Consider the following 22,864-nt stretch of genomic DNA (forward strand, 5'->3'; position numbering starts at 1 on the left):
ACAACCATTGTTTTGAGAATCTTTCGGGGTGACTGTCCTCTATGCCTTCTGGAAAACCCACAAATCTTTGTTTTCTACTTCACCCACCCTTCCTATCTGCCACTCAGTTTGCAGTCGTGGTCAGGCAAGCCATCATAGTCTGCAGTTTTTTTAGTCTTCCAGGTCACTGATGCGTTCTTTGACTTCCGTGACCCTAGCCACTGCCTTCCTGAGGTCCTTTCGCAGAAAGGGCACGCTCAAGGAAACTACCCTAATCTTCCTTCCGAGTGCCAGGTAGGACTACAAATTTGCCTGTATGATGACCAAGTTGGGGAGAGGGGTCTATCTGGTCACCCCCTGACACGCCCAGCTCTGCATTACATTCTGCCGCCATCACAGCTGTTGAATCCTACTTATTGAATGTGTTGAGCATTCCTTAGTAAGGAACTTGGCCAGCATGATTTCAGAGCAACTCAGGTGCACCACAAGCAGCTCTTTCATTGTTGATACGCGGATACACTGTTCGAGTAATTTCGGTTCTGAACTTTTGCCTTCCTAGAACCTTTATTTCGGCCTGAGTAGTGCCCTCTATTTGCCTACATAGGCTACAACCTTGCACCACATTTGTATTTATTACAAGACGATGGTATGACATCTGGTATAAGATTGGAGCTTGTGTAATCTGAGAAGCACTGAACCTGGGGACCTCTTTTTTCTAAACCTGACTTTGGCAATTTCATGATATGTAAAATAAAATTTATTTTTAAACATGTGAAGTGTAATGTAATTTGTTAATTCAAATGTGTAATGTCACATTATCCTGCAACACTCCGTTGCTCTATCTTACATGCGCTTTTTAAACAAAAGTAATTAAACACATCACTAAACAAAAAATTATGTGATATAATCCAAAACACATTATAAATCTGGCCTTATTTTTTTTTTTTTAAATGACGTGATAGAATTGTTCATGCACTTCACTTAGTTGCAATTTCTTAACTTATCTTTAGGTACAAAATATGTTTTTTTAATCACCGGGGGCCTCACCTGATCCAAGGACTTGCTCTGAGAGACAGCGAATGAGCAGCATTGACACTGAAATTTCATTTAGGAAAGAGATGAGCCCCTGGTAGCCGATGTCCTTCAGCTTCAGCCTGTGCTTGTATCGCTCATGGATCTTCTCAAACTTCAGCATCTTGTACATGATCTTTAGGGGTGCAAATGTAGAAAAGGGAATAGGGAAGTTGATGGACACCAGTTACAAAGTTTTGTTTACTGTTGTAGAAACAAAGCATGTTTTACAAATGTATCTATGTGGCAAAGTGTGCACTGTAATTTTGGGCAAGTGGATTGTGTCATAATTGTTCGTATTTTGGGGATTGTTATTTTGGGTATGTGGAATATGTCACAATGTTACTGATTTTGGGGAATGTTACTTTGGGTAAGTTGGATATATTATAATTTTCTTATTTTGGGGCATGTTACAAATTAAAGGGAAAATGACATTTCAGAACCTACAGTAAACTAAGAGTTTGGGTGAAAGACTTCTTTTCAAATGGTAAATTAGGTTATCGCAAAGAATTTACCAATTCCTCAGGAAAATTCTAGGTCTAAGGACCTGGCAGATGGCTGTAATGGTGTGTTAGCGCTATGGTAGCGAGGGTATTATGTAAAAATCTCCACTCCATAAAATCAAAACCCTTAATCTTCAAGAAATTACCAAGCTTTTGAAACACACGTCAACAGTGGTACCTTGCTACTAATTAAAAATGAAATATTCTTCAAAAGAAATTAGGCTTATTACAAATATCAAACCAAAACCCCACACAAAGTTGATCACTATCAAAAGTGATAGTCACTGTCTAACACTTCTGAAATAGGCAGCTATTTAACCGACCATATTAAAATTGAAGGTCGGTGAAAGTCAAGCAGTTTAATTCTGCGGAATCACGTGGCCTTATATTAAGATTCTGCTGAATTCCGTGATGGGCGGAATGGTCATTTGACTCTATTTTCTTAACCAAAAATGGACCCTCTCGTAAAAAAATAGAAGCGAAGATGCATTTTCCTTAGAAAGCACTACATAATTTGTAATTCCGCCCTGGCCTAATTAAAACAAGGACACTCAAAGGACAAATTGCTTACATGCTTGGAACAAAGTTGGCAATATTTATCAAAGGCTTACAGTTGTAGAAACGTGCAAAGTGCTCAGTGATTACTAAGCCAATGACAAAAAAGCCAGAAGTGTAGTTAAATGTCAGTATGTCAAACCATTTTGAGTTAAATAATTTGATGAAGTCTTTAAGAGTGAGGAGGAGGGGCATTTAAATGCAATGTAGTTATGTGCAGGACCGGGAACAGAGATTGACATTTAACATTTCTTGAATTACACGAAGATTAGATGGAAACATGAAATGTAGACAGTAGAACTAAGTTAGAAAATGCTCTAAAATCAGGATTCTCTTGAAAATATCAATATGTGTATAATGCCACACAAAACACATATGCATCTCTTTATCCTATTGACATTGGTAGGTATGTGATTGTGCAACATAAATGTCAATAACACATGAAACAGGCACTGACAAAGGCAACAGGTCTGACTTTAATTAAACCAGTACTAGAACTTCTGTTACCTGCAGGCTATTCATTGTCTTCTCAATCAATTCATGTCAAACATAGGGGAACAGTTGTGGTGGTAAATCGGTCCTTTATTTAATGCAGAGCATTGGAAAGTAGCCAACCTCTCTCCTTCCATAGTTTGTCCATTGAGTTTAAAATCAGAGAAAAAGCTTAGTAGTAGGTCATCAAGGAGATTTTAATCTTAGAGGAATTGGTTTATTTGTTTTGAGACACAGATCACCAGAACTTTGGAGAGGAAGGTAGGATTGGATACAGGTTAGAAGTTGTTCAGACCATTGGTTTTTGCACCTTGTTTTTATGAAGAGGACTGGCTTGTCCAGTTTTCATAATGTTAAGAACTGTAGCTTAAACCATGGAGGAATTGACCATTGTTCTGAGGTAGGGGATGCAGGAGACACTGATATCTTTTGCAAACTTAGCTGGAATGGGGACCATAGAATGAGAGCAAGGTCTTAGATATGCTTATGATAGTTTCTGGGAATAGGACCACAGTGCAATATGTTTACTCGATAAGTTAATAGATGCTGCAATAGGTTCTTCTGCATTGATAGAAAGCCCGATCTATCTAATGTTATCCTGGAAGAAGTTAGAAACTTCAAAGAATTTTTCAATGCAATTTTTTGCTTCTTCAACCGCTGCTTTGATGACTGATGCCTCGGCGTACAATATGTGTTTTTCATAGGCTTTACATTTGGTTGTAAGGTCAAAAGGTTAGGTGCCAATGGGTTTTGTCTCCATCTTCTTTCGGCCATCTGATGAATTTTTCCCTTGTGTAAGTCATTAGAAAACTACTGATTGGACTTTTTGTTCTTCTGTGTTATCTGTTTGAGAGGGATGAGTTAATCTGCTATTCCTGTCATGACTGAAATTCAATGGTATATCATCGAGTTTGTTTCAGGTTTATTATTTTAGTTTTTTAACCTTGTGGAGATGGTACTGCTCTCAGCACAGATGTAGCACAAGACCTTACCAGTGACTGCATGAATTTAACGGAGAAAAGTATGCGTCATACACTGACTAACAGCACGTTGTTGGACACCCCAGTCAGTGCATGGTGGGGTGTCCTCACAGCCAGGATTGTTCTTCTACTTTTGTGCTTACGGTCACTCAGAAGTGAACTCAGCACTGGGAGTAGAATGTAAAACTTTTGCTATATTTGCATTTACCAAATGAATGCAATGGAATTCAGGGAAAGGGGCTTGGACAGACTTTATATACTGCACCTTTCCAAGAAGGGGGTGAATGTTTTGATTTGTTCTGCATTCCGTCCATCAATTTTGTGTCTTTTGCTTTTTCACCCTAAGTGCGCCAGGTATGCCCAGACGTGGGTCCTGGGCTCACTGTGCCACTGGAATCAAGCTATCCTGGCTGAAGAGGGGTGAAACCCCGAAACCGGTCCTAGGATGCTGGTTTCCGGTCCAGGGAAGAACGGGCTTGGCAGTTCGGGCTGGACTGTTCCCATTAGGCACAGGGTGAAGACTGATTTGCAAATGGCCAGGTCTAAACTGGGGTGGCATGGTGAGCAAAAGAATGATGGCTTTAACCCAGATCTCTTGATTGGGGTGAATGTTTTGATTTGTTCTGCATTCCATCCATCAATTGTGTGTCTTTTCCTTTTCAAGAAGGTGGTCTGTCTGTAGGATGACATACAAAGTTTCCAAACCTGAATCTACAATCCCACATCAATGGCACTAAGAAAGAAAAACAGCATCAAATAAGACTTCTTAAAGGAATAAAGTCCCTCAACTCTCCAGGCGGCTTCAAAGTGCTGTCCAAGGTGTTGTGCTCTCTAAGCTTGACTATATCAACTCCCTTTTGGCTGGTATTCCACCTTGCTCCTATAAAGGCTGCCCTGAATGAAGCTACATGACTCATGACCCTGTTAACTGGCCTCCCGTAGAAGCAAAAAGCATATTCTAACTGGCATGCACAGCCCAAGAGCTATGCATAATGATTCTTCAGACTACCTAGCTGGTAAACAGACCGCTTTGAGTGGATCACAATTTCTCAAAACTGCTTTTTTTGAAGATTGGGGTTTGTAGGAGGAAGGGGAGTGCAAAGACCTTGCGTTTATCCTGTTGGAAGCCCATTTGATGCTAGGCCTAAGAGCTAAAGAATGTATATCTCAGGTTCACTGATCACTGACTGCTAACGCGGACGCGCACTAGGAATGTAACGGTACGGTGCGCCAACTGCTTTTCTCACCCGCTCTTGGTACTTGAGCCGTTTCAGCTGATATTGTTTTCTTTTAAACCACAGTCACTGCTTGTTTTAATATTTGCGACGCTTGCCTGTTAATAAAATCGCCTCTACTGAAATTGTTATTTCATGCACTTTGCTTGCTGGGCATACCTTCATACACGCTTCCTCCCCCGTGCCGTTCTCCACGGTCCACCACGGGTCGTCCCGATTGAGCGGAGGGAGGTACTTCCGGCCGGGAGGAGGTTAGCGCTCTAGTCTTGCCTGATCATTACAAAAGCAGATGGTCCTCGGAGCGCGCAGCGGACGCGCACTAGGAATGTAACGGTACGGTGCGCTAGCTGCTTTTCTCACCCGCTCTTGATACTTGAGCCGTTTCAGCTGATATTGTTTTCTTTTAAACCACGGTCACTGCTTGTTTTAATATTTGCGACGCTTACCTGTTAATAAAATCGCCTCTACTGAAATTGATATTTCATGCACTTTGCTTGCTGAGCATACCTTCATACACGCTTCCTCCCCCGTGCCGTTCTCCCCGGTCCAACACGGGTCGTCCCGATTGAGTGGAGGGAGGTACTTCCGGCTGGGAGGAGGTTAGCGCTCTAGCCTTGCCTGATCATTACAAAAGCAGATGGTCCTCGGAGCGCGCAGCGGACGTGCGCAGCGAGCGCGCCGGTGGCGCGCCAAAGGCAAGCCCATCTGCGCCCGTCGCGCCAGGTCGCCGCCAGGGAGTCTGCTAGTTCAACCACAAATTGCGGTAAGAACAAATTGAGATACCGGGGTCAGAACTCCTGCTAATCAGGGACATTAGCCACTACCCCGGCCTGACATGCCGAAATGCTGGGGCACAACACTTGGAAGGGCCCTTCTCCTGTATAAATTGCAGGTATCACAGTGCAACCCCAGGCCCAGCAGAATTCCGGCCAAATGCCTCTACAAAGCCAAGGAAGCATGACACAGACGCATATGCTCCCACTGCGCCCATAACAATTGGTCATGATTTGATCCCTAAGGTTATACCCACTCCTCACAGGGAAAACTGGAAAGGCTTTCTGGGAAACGTGAGGTCATTCCCTAAACATGCCTCAGAGATTTGGCATATACTAAACTCCGACTCACCCGACGTGGGTTTTCTGACAGAAACATGGCTAAAACCATCTAGTGGCCCCGCAATTACCATTGCTATCCCAGAAGGGTACAGGATTCAGAGACTCGACAGCCAGACAAAAACCGGGGAGGGGTCGCTATAATCCACAACGAGCGAGTAAAAATCACAAACTTAGAACAACGCAGCAATGCGCAGATCGAAATTTTGATTTTCAGGATGGAATTTGCACCACACCACTCATGGAGAGGGGCACTGGTATATCGCCCACCGGGCCCCATTGCGGATTTCTCCATGCAGATCATGGTTCTGATAGCCCCCCACGTGATCTCCTCCAGTAATTTCTTACTGTTAGGAGATTTTAACATACATAGTGAATGCCTCGACATAACAGAAACATCATCCTTCCTAACAGATCTAGCCACACTGAATCTCACCAAAATCAATGATGGCCCTACGCAGTCAGCAGGTCATACTATTGATATTGTCTTCTCCAATTCATCCCTGCTTACATGCGAAGCCCCAAGACCCGTGTGCTGGTCGGACCATGCACTTCTTAACTTTCAAGAGCAGGGACCCCCTGAATCCCAGATACCGGTCCCTCGCTCTCAATTCTCATATAGAAAATGGTATAAAATCAACCCAGAGTCTTTCCCATTAGCCTTCATACCCACCTAGGTACTCCCCACTTAGTAGCCTTGAGGAAAACCTTACCCTCTTCAATAAAACGGCTGTAGCTGCCATTGACTCGATCGCCCAACTGAAAACCTGCCTGAAAACACCTAGACAATCCCAGGCCGTATGGTTCACCCCCAAACTTCACAAGAATAAAAGCCACTGCAATAACTTGGAAAGGAGGTGGCGAGGAACCCACCACGAAGTAGATAAAGTGAACTACAGAACTGCCCTCGCCCTTTATCATAAAAACATCAGGCGGTCCCGCAGAACCCATATAGCTCGGCAGCTCAGCCAGGCCGGCAACACCCCCAAAATCTTATATCAGATTCTGAAAAACTTCACCTGCCCCAAAGCATGTGAACTAGAAGAAAATCTTTCCCAGTCTCTCTGCGATAAAATTAGCACCTTCTTCATACAGAAAATTGACGCCATCTATAATAAATTTACCCAGACAGGCTGCGCCTCGATGCTAGATGGTACTCCTGTACCCCTCAGCACTGGGCCTAAAACACTGCTGGCCTTTCCTCCCCTACCGTGAGAAGAGACTGCAGTATTAATGTGCAAGATTAAATCAGGTTCACCCCTGGATGTCCTGCCTGCTAAAATCTCGGCCTCCCTTGCCACCTTGCTATCCGACCCTGTCTGCTCCCTACTAAACTCATCTCTGAAGGAAGGTCATTTACCTTTAACCTGGAAAGCGGCCCAGAGAATCCCGCTGTGGAAAAACACCAAGGCCCCCATGGAAGATCTCCCTAATCTACGCCCCATCTCCCTCCTACCCTACCTGAGCAAGGTTCTGGAAAAACATGTCAATAAACACCTCTCTGACCATATCGAATCGGCTGGTTACCTGGATCCATCTCAATCAGGTTTCCGCTCTAACTACAGTAAAGAAACTGCTTTGGTGGCCATTACAGACAACATCAGGCTTGCGATAGATCAGAGCCAATCTACCCTTCTGGTGCTTTTAGACCTCTCCGCCGCATTCAATACGATTGACCACCAGACCTTGCTCGGAAGAATGAGGGAAGCAGGGTTGGAGGGAATGGCACTGCAACGGATAACCAGCTTCCTCTCCAATCGCACTCAAACTATCAATCTGGGCCCATATCGGTCCGTCACAGAAAAGTTGACCAAGGGTGTGCCACAGGGCTCATGCCTGAGCCCAACTATGTTCAACATCTACATGGCCCTATTGGCCACGCTGCTGAGGAGCCACGGGTTCGTCCCAATATCCTACACAGATGACACCCAACTCACCTTCTCCTTCGATAAGTCATCTCAGACAGCTCAAGCCTCCTTTTCCTCTGGCATGCTGGCCATCTCACAGTGGATGAGCAGTAACTTTCTGCAACTGAATGCCAGTAAGACGGAAATCATCCTCTTCGGAGAAGCTCCACTCCTATGGGCACCCAGTAGGTGGCCTAAAGAATTGGGTACTGCTCCCGCCCCAAAAGCCACAGCAAAAAACTTAGGGGGTGCGTCTCGACCAGGCTCTAACAATGAAAGAACATGTTACCCACACAGTCGGTGCATGTTTCCAGGTGCTGGGCCTCCAGAGAAAAGCGCTCCCCTATCTCCCGGACTCCTTTCGAAAGACTCTTGTACAAGCCCTGGTACTGGGCAAATTAGACTATTGCAACGCTCTTCTGGTTGCAGCCAACGAGTCTGCCCTAAACCGCCTGCAAGTGGTACAAAATACCGCAGCTCGCTTAGTTGCTAATGCACCCTACAGGTCAGCCTCACTCCCGCTGCTACAACAACTACATTGGTTACCTGTACGGAAACGGGTGAAGCTTAAGCTCTGCTGCCTGACGCACAAGGCACTATGGGGTAACGGTCCCCCCTTCCTGGCGGAGAGGCTCCACCAATATATCCCTGCAAGGGACCTGAGATCCCGGTCTAAATCCCTGCTCAAAATCCCCAGGATAAAAAAAACTTGTACAGGAGGAAAAGCCTTCTCCTATCAGGCTCCCCTAATATGGAACCAGCTCCCCCTTCCCTCAAGACAATGCATGGATTATTTGAAATTCAGAAAGGCCCTGAAATCCACTCTTTTCTTGGCATAACATACCACCGCACTTTCTTTTGCAACTCCGCAAGCGCCAAGATACCCCACCGGGGGTGATTAATGCGCTATACAAGCCAATTAACATAACATAACATAACACCCCAGACCCTCTGATCTCTTTGAGGGAGGTGTGGGAAGCGAATTTGGGCCCATTAGATACTGATGAGTGAAGAGAGGCCAAAAATCTACCACCTCCTCAAAAAACGCCTGCCGAATCTGCCCTCAGACTCATCCAGTTCCACTATCAATACAGAAATGACTATACTCCAGAGCGGTTGCATAAGATTAACACCTCCCCTTCACAGATTTTTACTAGATGCTGTTCCCTGAGGGGCACCTTGATGCACATGATCTGGGACTGGCCAGAAATTAAACCTACTGGATGCAGGTCTAACAGGCACTCATTTCTGTGCTGGGATACCCAGTCACCCTCATACCTAAAAGTGCTCTACTGCAGATCAGGGAGGGAAAGGGAGGTGTAACACACTAACCCTAGAGAATCCTAGGGGAGGGAACTAGAGGCATGGGGCACTCAGAGCGAGCTGGCCTCCATCCTAACATGAATTCACAAAAGAAGCTGCTCTGAGTATGACTAACCAAAACTTAGGAGATACTAAGTGAAAGTGCTGGCATCTCGCAAAAAGTGAAGGACTGTCCTCACACACCACCTGGTGTCATGCTTCATCATTGGCAGTTCTCGCTCTCTAAAAACTTGGTTTGATAGAGAGCGGGACTACAATTGGAGACAGAGAGGCACTTCTAAAACTAAATGAGGGGCCGTGACATTGAGTGAAAGTCTAAAAATCAGTATAATTGCCAAAATACATTTATTCAAATAGGTAAATATATAATATTAAAAATAGAAGAACAGTGAAAAGGGGGAGGTATTACCCCATCACCGTTGTGCTTAAGGTCGTCGACATGTTTCTGCCTTTATGGCCCAAAGGGTCCGCAGCATTCATCAGGATGGGAAAATGAAAGAAAAATGGGCACCTATCTTACCAAAATATTACTAGGAAGTTACCACTGGATAGGTTGACCTGCGTCACCCTCTACATGAGATGATTTCCTGAAACCCTAGTCAAGCTTCCTACACACCCTATGAGAGGAGAGTGAAGGACAGTTCCCTGTAGTCAAACTTACATCAAGGTGCGTCTCTCTCTGTGATCCTAGATATGTTCGCTCTTCATCCCCGAAGGGAGGTAACTTAGAACACCATAGATTTATAGGATTGGGTCACTTAACTGACAAATAAGACATAGCCAAGAAGTGGAGGTAATGAATTCCCCAGGATGCCCAATTGGCAACTTGATAGGGTTCACTGTTGAACACTGGAAAAGGAAGTATACAAAGCTAGTGGATGCCCCTCAAGGTTTTGGGGATCTTGGATGGATGCAATGTAAACCAGTACTTTTCTCTGTGGACTGCACTTGCAAATTATTAACTGATGGGTGTAAGCTTGATAACTGGCATTTCCATGTGTCCAGAACCATATTGACTCATGGAATGAACAATTTACTGCAGGTGCGGATGGCAAGCCAATTTTATTTATGTCCATACAACAAGACAATATAGAAGATTTGTAACTCCCTTAATATATGGTTTATTAAATACATTATCAATGCATATGTGTATGCCTTGTTTTGCGTGACCTTAAGATAAACCTTTCCAGTGAGCAGCCTTAGAATTGGAAACCCTCTGTAGGAACGCTTACAAAAGATATAGAGCAATATTATGCATCAGTAAATTATTACAAATGCCTGATGGTAACCTCAGACATTCCCTCCAAAATATTTGGGGACTAAAAAGGTCAGCTATGATCTGGCAGTGTTGGTTTTGAGGCATAGAATATGCCAGTTCCCTTTCATCAAGTCGCAATAGCTAAACCAGTACTTTAAACCTTTGCAGAAGTAGAATGGCCTAGAAAGAATAGATGAGTTTCCACAGGCCATGACCTTTGAAAGCCCAGTAGTGATCAGGTATATTTAGCCACAAGTGAGGCTATCATGGGTATCGACACAGCTATTTCTGCTCATTTAAAAGCATTTATCCCGCAAAAGATACCATCTTCTTTACAACCTCAATTTTCTTCACAGTCCAGCAGAAATTATATGCATACCCTAGGGTTCATGCATTACACATAACAGTACAAACCAGTGGAACTGGAAAAAGTTTACTCTGGGATTGAATGCATTGGATGTATCGGGAAGCGCCAGGAGAAGTGGAGTCAAGTGGGGTGAAATTGTGAGATGAGGAACCAATGGGAAATCATCCCATGCATTATTCTGCCCCATACCATAACAAATCACAACAACAAAACAATGTGGCTTATTTAACTTGTCTCTAAAAGGCTGTATTATTAGATAACTGAGGAGGTTGATCAGTGCATTAATAGGCTGAAAAACAATGGGGTTGCTTAAGGAGCTGTGGCCTAAGTAGAGTAACTAAGGATCCTTTATAAGAGGTGTTGGCCCTGTAACTAAGGACGTGTCAAGGACATGTGAACTAGAAACATACTAGGCTCATCTCGCTCTTCTTCTTTTCCATCTAACCCTCCTCTTCCTCATCAGCATCATCGCTCTCTGGGACCTCCTCCTCCCTTTCCTCTTAGTCTTGGTACTCTTGTGAGTGATGGCCCTGTCCTTATACTGCTGGTCCTCCTGTGAGTCCTGGGTCCTGATTCACATGATCTTTCTGTCCCCCTGGTCATCATCTTCCTGATCCTCTGTCTTCTGGAGATTCAGTCCAGGTGCAACTCCTCAGCCTCTTGGTCCTCCTCCTGGTGCTTCTTGGGGTGCTGATCTGTAAATGATCCACCTGAAACTGGTCCTTCTCCTCCTGCTCCATTAGGTACTGGTCCTTCTGGTCTTCATGATCCTCATCCTCCTTATCTTCTTCCTGGCTCTTCTGATCTTGATCCTCCTCCAGTTCTTCATCCTGTTCCTGGCACTTCTAAACCTACTCCTGTCCTTATGCTCCCACTTAGGAAAACACCAGGAGTAAGGTACCCACTGCAGAGATCTGTGTGTATTGAGCAAACTTTATGGCGCAATTGTGATAAGTTAACTCTTACGGTTAATATGCTTACTTGAGAGACATGCGTCATCTCTGGTACAAACTGATGGATCATAAAATATCACAGATGAAGAATATTCCTACTTCAGGGCATAGCGTGTAACGTTAGGTAAGATATCTCAGGTGGCTAATGGTTTTGTGGGCAAGCCTATTTTTATCAAGTGCCTAGCATTCAGTTTCTTTAATGTGCTACATTAATTTTATTATGACTGTACTTACACACAAACACACATACATACCTGCTGTTTAGCATGCACAAACCTCTACCATACATACTGAACATGAGAAACTCTACAAATATGTTCAATCTTAGTTTGTCTCATGGCACTTTGTGCAGTGACAGGCTGGGTGTATTGTAGATTCACCTGATGGGCCAGGCTTTAAGCTCCGACTGTTCTGGGTGTGAGCTATACCTCCCTAACCAGGGCACACCATGGACAAAAAGAACTGTTCTTCTGTTATGTAGCAGCATTTACATTTGTATCCCCTGTGCAGACTGCTACTCCACACATGGAGGAACACTGTTGAAGGTACACTCACTATTGATACGCCTGGTATCAGCACACACTTTACAGGGACACAGTACATATGATTCACTGGAACAAGCAGGATTCTAGATCCAGCTCACAAATAGTACTGGAATCTGGTTCGACCCCACTTTATTCCAGCACTGCAATAACAAATGATAGACTCCTTGTCAAGAATGGTTCCTTACCTTAAACACCCTCTCGCGCACTTCATCTGAATACTTCTTTTGAACGAGCAACCAGTAGAAGACCTCCACATTCCCTGGCTCCAGGAGACAGGAGTACAGCTGTTCCTGCGCAGGGCTCCCCTTCAGGAGGCTGTGGATCACCTCAAGCATACCACACACCTTCAAGGCACAAACACAGCAAGGGAGGAATGAGGGACAATGATTTGACGTCATTACGTCGTCTACAATGCGCATCAGTTAACAATGAAAGGAGTAAAGCCCTCTGTATAATGCACGACCCAATCAATAAAACAAACATCAACAATAATGAAGACCATTTATCCAGAAAACATCACAAAGTGAACCATTGCTTGCCATTTAAGAACAATAGCTATCATTAACCAACTAATAGTCCTTGAAATTTACCTGGGAAGTATAGCAGGTTAAGTCTGTAACACATACAGCCAAACTCTACTGCAGAAGAGTAAAGGAAGACAAGAAGCTAGCACCCAATAAAAGATCCTAGCATATGATACCATGCTCTGAACATCAGATTGATGTGCACTGTGAATGCAGAGGGAACTCGTTTTGACTTAGCATTTTGCAATGAGGTCTAGATAATAAAACAGGGAGTCAAACAAAAGTAGACGTTTGGTGACATAGTAGCTCCTATTTTCTACTCTTTTGTACAGGAGCAACCAGAATAGGAGATAGCCAATAAACTTGATTGTCAACACTGAATTCCTCCTCTTACTATACAGACAGAGAATTTGAGAAAGAAATGCATGGAGGGTGCTTTATACGTGTATTTTAAGGTGGATATTAAACTTAGGCTTTAGGGAGAAGAGATTAGGAGTTTAAAACCTGTTTTCTACGTTTGAGTGATCTCCTAGAGCATTCGTAAGCGTCTTTCTTTGCAGCAACTCAATTCATACCAGGTCAACACACGAGAACGAACGAGAAGCGACGAAACACGTGTTGGCTTTGGGCTCACAAACAGTCACAAGTTTGATTAACTAAGGAATCAACGAAAGAATTAAAGAATGAAGATTTCAAGATATTTGTTTTGTGCTGTTGATTTACATTGTGTTACTACTGTTCATGTATGATTTTACTTTGTTAATTAACATAGAGAAGTCACGTGTGCTAAGGAAGTGTGTTGATATTGGTTGCAGCCTAGGCTGCTGATTAGGAAAGGTGGGTGGTTCTCTCCTTATAGCACCGTACTAATTGGCAGAATTAAAAATAACTCCAGTGAATATTTCTAGCAGCGCCTTCCCTATGTCCCATACCACTAATCTCCTGTATAACTCAATTCATACCATGTCTGGTGGCTCCCAACTTCTAAACTTTCCCATGAATACATGCAAGGATATGATTAGGTCTTGCACAGCGAAAGGGGTGGGCATACAAACTTGCCCAGAATTGCGCTGGGTGTGCAGTCTAACTTCTTTGGGGAAGTCTGGGGACTCTCTTGAACCATTGCAGTTAGTAAACTTACAGTATACATTTGCAATACATTTGCTAAGAAGATAAAGGTTCCAAGGGTGTACTCCTCAAACATTCAACCAATGTATGTCATACCTTGCTAAGCATGCTTCATTCTCCCCTTAGATGTTGGGAGTTCACCAGCCCCATGAAATTGATGGGATAATGGTGGCAAAATAGTGTATTGCTCTGCAAGTTTCCCCTATACATGCATGAACAGCTTTAAGTGATACAGGCAGTTCAGAGAATGCAATTTCACATGGCCCATTATTTTGCCATACCATCGTTCTTCACTTCTACATTTAACTTCCTTTCATTTCTCCATGCTGTCCCTTTCCATGGAGATTCCTAGCCATATTTCATAACTGTGAATCTATAACTGAACAGCCCATTGGAAGGGCCATGGTGGAAAAATAAAAACACATCTCACAACGTCAGGCTGTAAATGGCCTCAGACTGCAGTGGTGTCACTCAGGCTGCATGCACAGTTCAGACAGTAGACGTTTCACTAATACTTACAGACAGCAATAGTGATTATCTCTCAAACATCAATATTATGTATATTTCGAAATGCTACAATCCTTTTACCAAAAATCAGATTTTCATCATACAGATTTAAATATTTAATACAAGCTTTTTAATTTTGCAAATATTCTCAGTTCCCTAAAGCATAGCTCGTCACTTTCAAGAACATAAAAATCTATTTTTTTGTCATAAATTGCCAGGGTTCCGATTTTTAATAACTAAATGCTTGGAGCCCAAATATAGTTTTGTCAATTAGATTATGTAGTTACATGTACTACTCTTACATTTAGATAGATTCTGTCTGGCAAGATTATGTATCACTACCTCATGCCGGGATGCCCACAGCAAACCAATAATTAATTCAATTTCCCAAGTCCAATATTATTCCAAGGTGGTCACCATCACTCCATGGATGTTCACAGTGCACCAAGAATTACCATGATGCCAGAGAAGAGCCAGTACTATACCAAGTGTAGGCATCATCATGCCAAAGATGTCCAAAATGTCTCAAAAATTGGCATTGTTATGTAAAGGTCAATGCTTCTCAAGGAGTGGGCACATTATAACACCATCAGAGTTTTATATACCATGAACTTGACCCGGAGGTATCAGAGCGCTTTACATGAGCACCAGTTGCGTTACAGACAGACACATTCATTTTTTGTTGGGCACGGGGAGATTAAGTAATTTGCCCAGAATCACAGGATGTTGAGCGTCCCTGCTGAGACTTGAACCCGGTTCCCCAGCTTCGAAGTAGACCGCTCTAGCCGTAAGGCCACATCCTCCCTCCACTCCACCACTTACACCTCTGCATTTAAGACTTTTATATACTTTCCCTCTGATGTGTCTCTCTGTGACTCCCTTCCGCACCTTTCCCTGATTGTTCTCCTCCACAATTCTCGCGGGCGAAATAAGCACCCCATACAAGGCCAAGTGCACACGCTGTGATTTACAGTGCAGGGTATGTGACACAGCCTATCACCATATGACTTGCAGCAAGAGAGAGAAAAAACACAAAAGAGGAAGGAAATGAAAGTTGGACAAGCAGTGACAAAGGGAGATAGCTGGAATGAAAAAGAAACTAAGAGTCAGATGAAGTAGTAGGGATTGTCTGGTGGTGGATTAAAGAGGCATGCAATGGAATCAAGACTACACAGCCTTGGTAACTGGCACCCGACCACCAAAGGCACTAGCTGCAAACTTATGAACAAATCTTTGGGCTGTGGAACTTATTCTTTCACAAATTAAGCACTATTGAGCTACCCCATGTACCACTGGGCAATCTTGAACTACGCCTATGATAGCTCTATAGTTCAAACAGCTAGAACTGAATTTGCCGAACATGCTCTTATGTGATCGACACCCTGCAAATGGATATTAACAGCTGATACCTGGTCCTCGTCGTTCACTGCCGCCAGGTAGCTCACCACACTGTTCAGCTCATCGGTGGAAAAGTTCTTTGCAAGGAAGTCTTTCACCAAACTGAAGAGGGACGTTTGAAGTGTCTTTACATCATCAGCTGTGATTTGATTTTCCTTGGGCGCTCTAAAAGACCACACAGAGGAAAGATTTTCATTTCTCATAGGACTCTGTCTACATTTACCTCTTAGCACGCAAAACTTTCTTTAGATATCCTTACAATCCACTGCACACAGAAACATAGCTTTATTCATTTTCTTGGGAACAAAACATTGTCCAGAAGATGTGAGGGAGTTTAGAATGCATGCATGAGGGTGCAATACCAGTGTAGAGCACAATGTTGGCTTCATTGACACTGCATCTGACACTCCACGACATCACCCTTGATGAAGATTTGCTCACGCAGGTTCCTTTGCATTGTCTACCAAGTGTTTTCTAATCAATGATCCTCCTTTCTTAGTGAGATCTTCAACCTCATGATCTCATCTCTGCAAAGGTGGCAGAGCCTGATGCAAAAATGTACAAAATTCTGATAGAAACATTTGAATGGAATATTTTTGACTGGAAATATCCTCTTTACTTAATCAATACTTTGGGTTCAGCCTTTTCTTTTCTTTTTTATTTCAATTTTTTAAAATTGATTTTAATTAACAGATACATTGGCATTTCTTTAGCGGATTCAGCCAAACTTAGTATGTATTACAGTAATTACAGGTACATGAGATATATGTTCAGCTGAACCCATCTACATGACTTGCAGGGAAAATAGGTATAGGGTGATAGAAAGAAAGTGACAGTAAAGAAAGAGATGAAAGGAGAGTACGGGAAAAGCTCTGTAGCGATGAGTCGTTTTAAAACATACACTTTGAAAGTTAACTAATCTTTTCATAACAATATTTTCACACTATATAAATTAAAAGTCTAGGTCCATTCCTGGATTATGTGAGGTAACGTGGTTGTTGCAGATCGGTGGCACGGAAGTCTTCACTAAACCATAATGTATAGTAAAACATAATAAAATAGTATGTTCGAATGAATAATACTAGAACAGTTTCAATTCAGTTCCAATTGCTTCAGAGAGGAATTAAAATATCTTGACCAAGTGTCTATACTGTTTTTAAATGATTATTAATTGTTGGGGAGACGCGCTAGAATAGTGATTTATCTAGTTTCTGGCAAGGTGTATGTCACATATCCTGGATACAGCAATGTCTCCAGACTGTAATTCATATTTCAATGTTACAACTAGTTATTAATGCTCGGGCGTTTCTTTATTGCTCGACTTTAAGGTATTTTTTGTAGAAAAAATGAAAAGCTGTTTTCAACTAGTTTCTTACCCAACGACCTGGTAATAGTTTTGAGGTTGAAGTTCAACAGCACCTGCAGCTTAGAAAATCAATCAATACTGCCTCGTTCCCTGAAACACTCTGACTCTTTTTCCCAAATCTTCGTACCCTTGCATTGAAGTCTATTTAGCACGTTCTGTACTCCTGTCCTCGATTCTGTCAGCTGTGTTTTGTTTACATGATACTATCTGGAAATAATAGATGATTATGGCAAAAGAGACTGCATTTCGGTTTTTAGAGCTTGCTGCTGTGGGCACACGAGGTTAAAACAGATGCACATTTAAAGGTGTTTTAAGAAATATCGAACCCGGTAATTTTGAAATTAGATTCAAGTTTATGAAACTGAAATAGGTTTTATTTGAACTTGGTGTAATGACCTCAGGCATATTCGGCAGCACACCGGCACAGTTCAAAACTATTCAAATTACCGAAGTCAATAATAAGATACAATATCAACATGTGTCTGCCCTTGCTTGAATGATCACTGTGGATCCTTGGCTTCCTCAGGACATTCATAAGCTGTGTAGAGATTATTTAGAATTGAATATCCTCTTATTGTCAGTCAGACACACTGTAATTTGGCAATATAATGTATATAAGTGCAGGCCTGCTTGCCACAATACCAGAAACACATACTAGTTCCCTTGGAGTGATCAAGGGTGCTACTTAATAGGAAAACGTGGGAAGCACGTACGTGTAGTGAAACTTGCGTCATGGGTACTGTGCTGGTCAAATCCCTATATTTACGGCCAGGCTTTATGCAAGTTTGACCACATTGACATTCAATTCCAAATCATTTCTACATGGGGTACGACTTGCACTGATAAAAAGCCAAGGATCCACTCTGACCGTTCAATTAAGGACAGAAACATGCGGATGCGGATGCAGTGAAGATAATTTACCCCAACATACCCAGGTAGTCTACGTTTTTAATTATACGTATGACACAAACAATCAAGGGAAACAAGGTGATCCTAAGGTATTTTTATACTTCTGGACCCCATCGGGTACTATCCGAAAGTGCTCTCTTCAACATGATTGAGCCCATCCTGGTTGACAGGGACTAGGATGAGACCCAATGATGAAGCATGCCACTAACAGAGTGGGCGATGGTCTTAATTAAAAAAAGAACAATGATTCTGAATATTAAATATCCACAGGATGGGATAATCGGACACAAACATTGCTGCTGGTCAGGACATGACACAGTTCTGCGTTCTTCCACTGTAGAAGGATTGATCTCAGGACAGGATACCGCAAGCCAGTTTCAGCCGTGCAACTCACCCATAGTGCTTCCTTACGGAGTCCAGGATATACTGCACACCATACTTTTTTCTAATCTTCTGCTTGTGGTCTTTGATGACGGATGAGAGATACTGAATGTGTCCTGCAGATATATGCATAAAGAGTACAATAAGCAGAGGAATTTGTAAAAATAGACAAAGAATAGAAGAGTTGTGTGAATAAACAAAATAAAGGTTAGACCATACGATTCATTGTACCACGACTATCAAAAATAAAACGATTATTCAAATACCCATGACTTGTGTTCTGAAGCCTTTTATAATGTTTTATTTAACCCCTGGTCACTCCAAAACATAAGGAGGAGGGTTCAAAGGTGAGCTAGTGAGTACCTCTTCTCTGACCAACAGTAGCTCTGAAATTAATCTTAATACAAAAGTGGAGCTATTGTAAAAGGCATCTTTCTCTGTCAAGGGAAAACTAATCAATACCACATACGGTGTAGAAGTGGTAAGGCTCAGTGAGAAAAGAGCAGACTGGAACTCATCAGATTTTATGGTTATAGCATGTTATGCCAATTGACAAACTATGCGTTTCTATGTAGATTGAACAAGTGCAACTTTATTAACCGTTATTGCAATTCCTTCTCTACAAAAACTGCCAGGCTAGTGGGGAGGCCTATAGCACAACGGTTAATAATGCTATGCCTGGTTGTGATACAGGCTTTTTGCGATTTGTCTGAAATGTGCAAGAATGGCGATATTTGCATCTGGAAACTCAGCATACTCTTACTTTGAGAATATACGCACAAACACAGCATGCACTTGTTGTACAGTCATGAATGAACAAATTAATGTTGGGATTTCTAAAAGGCATGGCTACCGCAAGGAGTGTCCCGGCGCTACATAGAAAGGAAGAGATTGGGAAATAAATTCATTAAAGAGTAAAGAGCAAAGTCTTAAATTGCTTTCTAAATGAATGTTAGTTGTTCACTTGGTGTAATTCAAAAGGCAACTTGTTCCAAACATGAGGGCCCAAAAGAGAAAACGAGAAAAAGATCTGCCTCCGTATCTGGCTCGCTTTACCCTCGGGACTTTGACCAAGTGGCTAAATGAAGAGTGCAAAGATCTGGAAGGAGAGTAGAATTCGATTCTGGTGGACAGATAATCTGGGCCAGATTGGTACAGAGCCCTCTGTATAATGGTCAAGGTCTTAAACAAGATCCTATTTCTGACAGGAAGCCAATGCAGATTCTTCAGGTGAGAAGTAATAGAGAATCGCTTGGGTAGTTGTAAAGCCAAGCGAGCAGCTGCGTTCTGAACAGTCATGCACAAACAATATGTGAACTAAGATAGCATAAGTTCAGCTATATACTTATGTTAAGGTCTTGACAAACCATTTCAGGTGACTCCGAGCCACACCTTGGGTAAATTGAGATTTTGAGAAGGTTTGCATGCTTCAGGTGGTTCATATAAAATTAAAAACTGTAATAGGTCCTAGATAGAATTTGGACATGAAACAAATCTTCATTGCAGGGCAGCGCTTTCCTATTACTGCTGGTTGGGTCTTCTCCTAAAACGTATTCACCAGGTTCGGAAGCATGTACCAATAGCTTAGTTGTACCCTCAGAGAAAGAAAACCTTTATACCCTCATAAAATTAGATGTTATTAAACATTGTATTGGTTGTATGGTCTATTGAATTTGTTACCAGGCAGATATTATGTTGGTGTTTGTTCTCTCTCTATTACCTTTGTATGCCCTTCCCCATTTTGAATCTGTCTCCTTTGTTCTCGTAAATATGCAAATCTTTTATAATTAAGTTTGCTCCTTAGGACTTGAACCCCTTACTGGAATGCCCTGTAGCTAGCTCAACAGAACGTTTAAAGGCACAGATGAATTTCCTACCATGAAACATGGCTCACTGGGAGGCATGGAGGGTGGCGGAAGAGAGAGGTGAACAAAGGGCGCCTGAAAAAACCTCTAAGCAGGTGGCAGGAAAGAATCTAGAAAAGGCAGGTAATGGATGTTGATTAACCAAACTTCATGGGTAACAGAATAGGTAAAGACCGGAATTACAACTTGAGCCACCTTTAGCAAATGCACAGCTTCCCAATTGATTCTTGGATACCTGGAGAATGAATGGAACTAAAGACCGTAAACAGTTTATTAGACCCCAGGTTATGTTTTGTTCCTGGTGCTGGTTTATGATCCCCAAGATTGGGGTGCAAAGGGCACTGCCATCACAAACTACAGTAAGTAGCTGCTACCCCTGGATATCCGAAATTGATTTCCCTGTGGGCCATGCAAAGAAGGGTCGCGTTAGCGGTGTACGCTGGAAACTGTGAGAGCTCCTGCATACAGGAGAAGGATGGATATTATCCATTAAATCGAAAAGCACAGTGCTGTGATTTCTGTCATTTACTATGACCCAAAAGAGAGCAAATCTGGACGAAGAAATGGTTCACTTCTATTTTATTAGACACACTATTAGACAATTTGTAGCATTGCTATAGAAAAACTACATCTTGTGGAATTTGAGATACTTTGTATTGTAACAGTTTAAGGGATTTGGAAATAGTATACTCTACAGCTGAATTTCTCAAACTGGGGGGTCACGGCCAGACGATATCTGGTGGGTCATGAAAGAGCGATAAATGAAGATTCCTTTACGTTTGACCTAAGGTAACTATAACTTGCTCCCCACCATGCACAGTTTTTTTATCAATAATTTCACTTCAAATGTTGCAGTGGTATTATTACTTATGTAATAGAAGATGTCACAAGTGATGTCATATATGGGGTAATTAGCAGTGCATCGCAAGTGTGTGAGTTAAAGTTACCTTAGGACACAAGTTATAGTTACTTGAGAGAACTCTAACGATAACTGTTGAATTTCCATGGCTTCCTTTGTATAAACTGTGAACCTAGCTATAACGTCTCTGTAACCTTTGTTTTTTTCTGTTAATGTCTAAGGATTTTTTTATTCTATTTACTAACTATAAAGACCTAGTAACCTTTGTTTTTTTAGTAAATTTCTATGTTTCTTTTTAACATAAAATAATATTTAAATACCACATGTTAATCCAACCACCGCTGCAGCCGACCCCCCGCATGGAGCCAACCCCATGCTACACACGGCCATCAGCCGTGTGCAGCAGTGGTTGGCCACAGGGCAAGGCCTGCCACCAAGCCCTGTGGCCAACCACCCAAAGGCAGCCAACCCATGACGCGGGCACGCAGCCCCCCACCCGTGCCAATTTCGTGTTTAGTGTGGCTAGCCAGTTGACTACACGGTGTATGAAGGTGCACGAGTTATAGTAAGTTTTGGGCGGGGCGCAAAATATACTTTTAAGTTATAACTATAACTTTTGAATTTCTAAGATTTGTGTAGTTTAAGTTGGTTTGGTGTAAAAATAATAAATTAAGTTTTCCTGACTATAACCTTTATTTATTTTTTGCATTTGTATGTAATTTTTGGGATTTGTTTCTAAACATATAGTATTGATTATGGTATCAATTTTATTAAATTATTTTACATTTTAGTTTTGGTAGAACTGTACATTCAAGAAAGCTCAAAGTTCTCCATTATGTCTTTGAAGAAGGAATAGAGCTCTAGTACTTTCCAACAGTTAGCAGAATCTCTATGGTTGTTGGTGGTATTTAGTAACAGTGGGCTGTGTTTATAGCCCAATTTCTGTTATTAACCAATCTCATAATGTTTACTTCTTAATATTATTTTGTATCTAGTTTTATATTTGTTTTCATTGTTATGTGACAGAAATGTGTGTTTCAAATTCCTTTCTAATGCCTGTTAAATAAAGGTAATTGTTGCAGACTAGTTTATTTTCTTACCTCGTTTTGTTTTTTAATAGCATTGGGTTACATTTGTAGCCCAAATTCTATTCAAGCCAATAAATTTCCTCCTTTCAAAATTAATTTGTTGGTATGATGTAGTTTCCTAATGGCCAATCATCTAAATCTTCATATATTTGTTTGTCTGCCTCGGTATTCCTTATTCTTGTATGTCAGTGTATGTGCAAGATGGTTAGGGTTTGGTTTGTTGGGTACAGTTTATTTATTTGGGCAAGACAGTATACTATCAAAAATAGGTGTTGAAAGTGATTTAGGTTTGAAAGGGGTTAGACTAGCATGGATTTGTGAAAGAGGTTTGAAATGGAATCAGTTACTTCCTCTGCCTTACTCTGCCAGTACATGTACATGAATTTCAGCTCACATGCTATAACTACAGGGATCACACGCAAATAATTCTTAAACTGGAAAGCCCTGAAGACATTGGAAACTCAAAAATCTTCAGTTGTCTCTGAGTCGTTGATCAGTGGATGACATGGAGCCATCTCAAATTGAATGCGTCCAAGACTGAAATATTCACCTGTGGCGA

General features: G+C 42.0%; 1 protein-coding gene across 6 annotated transcripts in view; it reads right to left on the reverse strand.

Moving 5' to 3' along the window:
• NBEAL2 (neurobeachin like 2) overlaps positions 1 to 22,864 on the reverse strand; it is a 737,578-nt gene that overhangs the window by 171,708 nt on the left and 543,006 nt on the right. For all 6 annotated transcript variants that reach the window (XM_085628557.1, XM_085628556.1, XM_085628554.1 and 3 more), the window contains 4 exons: positions 18,507 to 18,609; positions 15,849 to 16,002; positions 12,466 to 12,624; positions 1,027 to 1,186 (listed from right to left, as the gene is read on the reverse strand). In XM_085628557.1, coding sequence (XP_085484683.1) covers positions 1,027 to 1,186; positions 12,466 to 12,624; positions 15,849 to 16,002; positions 18,507 to 18,609 — 576 coding nt within the window. The remainder of the gene's footprint in view (positions 1 to 1,026; positions 1,187 to 12,465; positions 12,625 to 15,848; positions 16,003 to 18,506; positions 18,610 to 22,864) is intronic.

The sequence above is a fragment of the Triturus cristatus genome, chromosome 10, assembly GCF_964204655.1.
Source record: "Triturus cristatus chromosome 10, aTriCri1.1, whole genome shotgun sequence".
NCBI classification, from domain to species: Eukaryota; Metazoa; Chordata; class Amphibia; order Caudata; family Salamandridae; genus Triturus; species Triturus cristatus.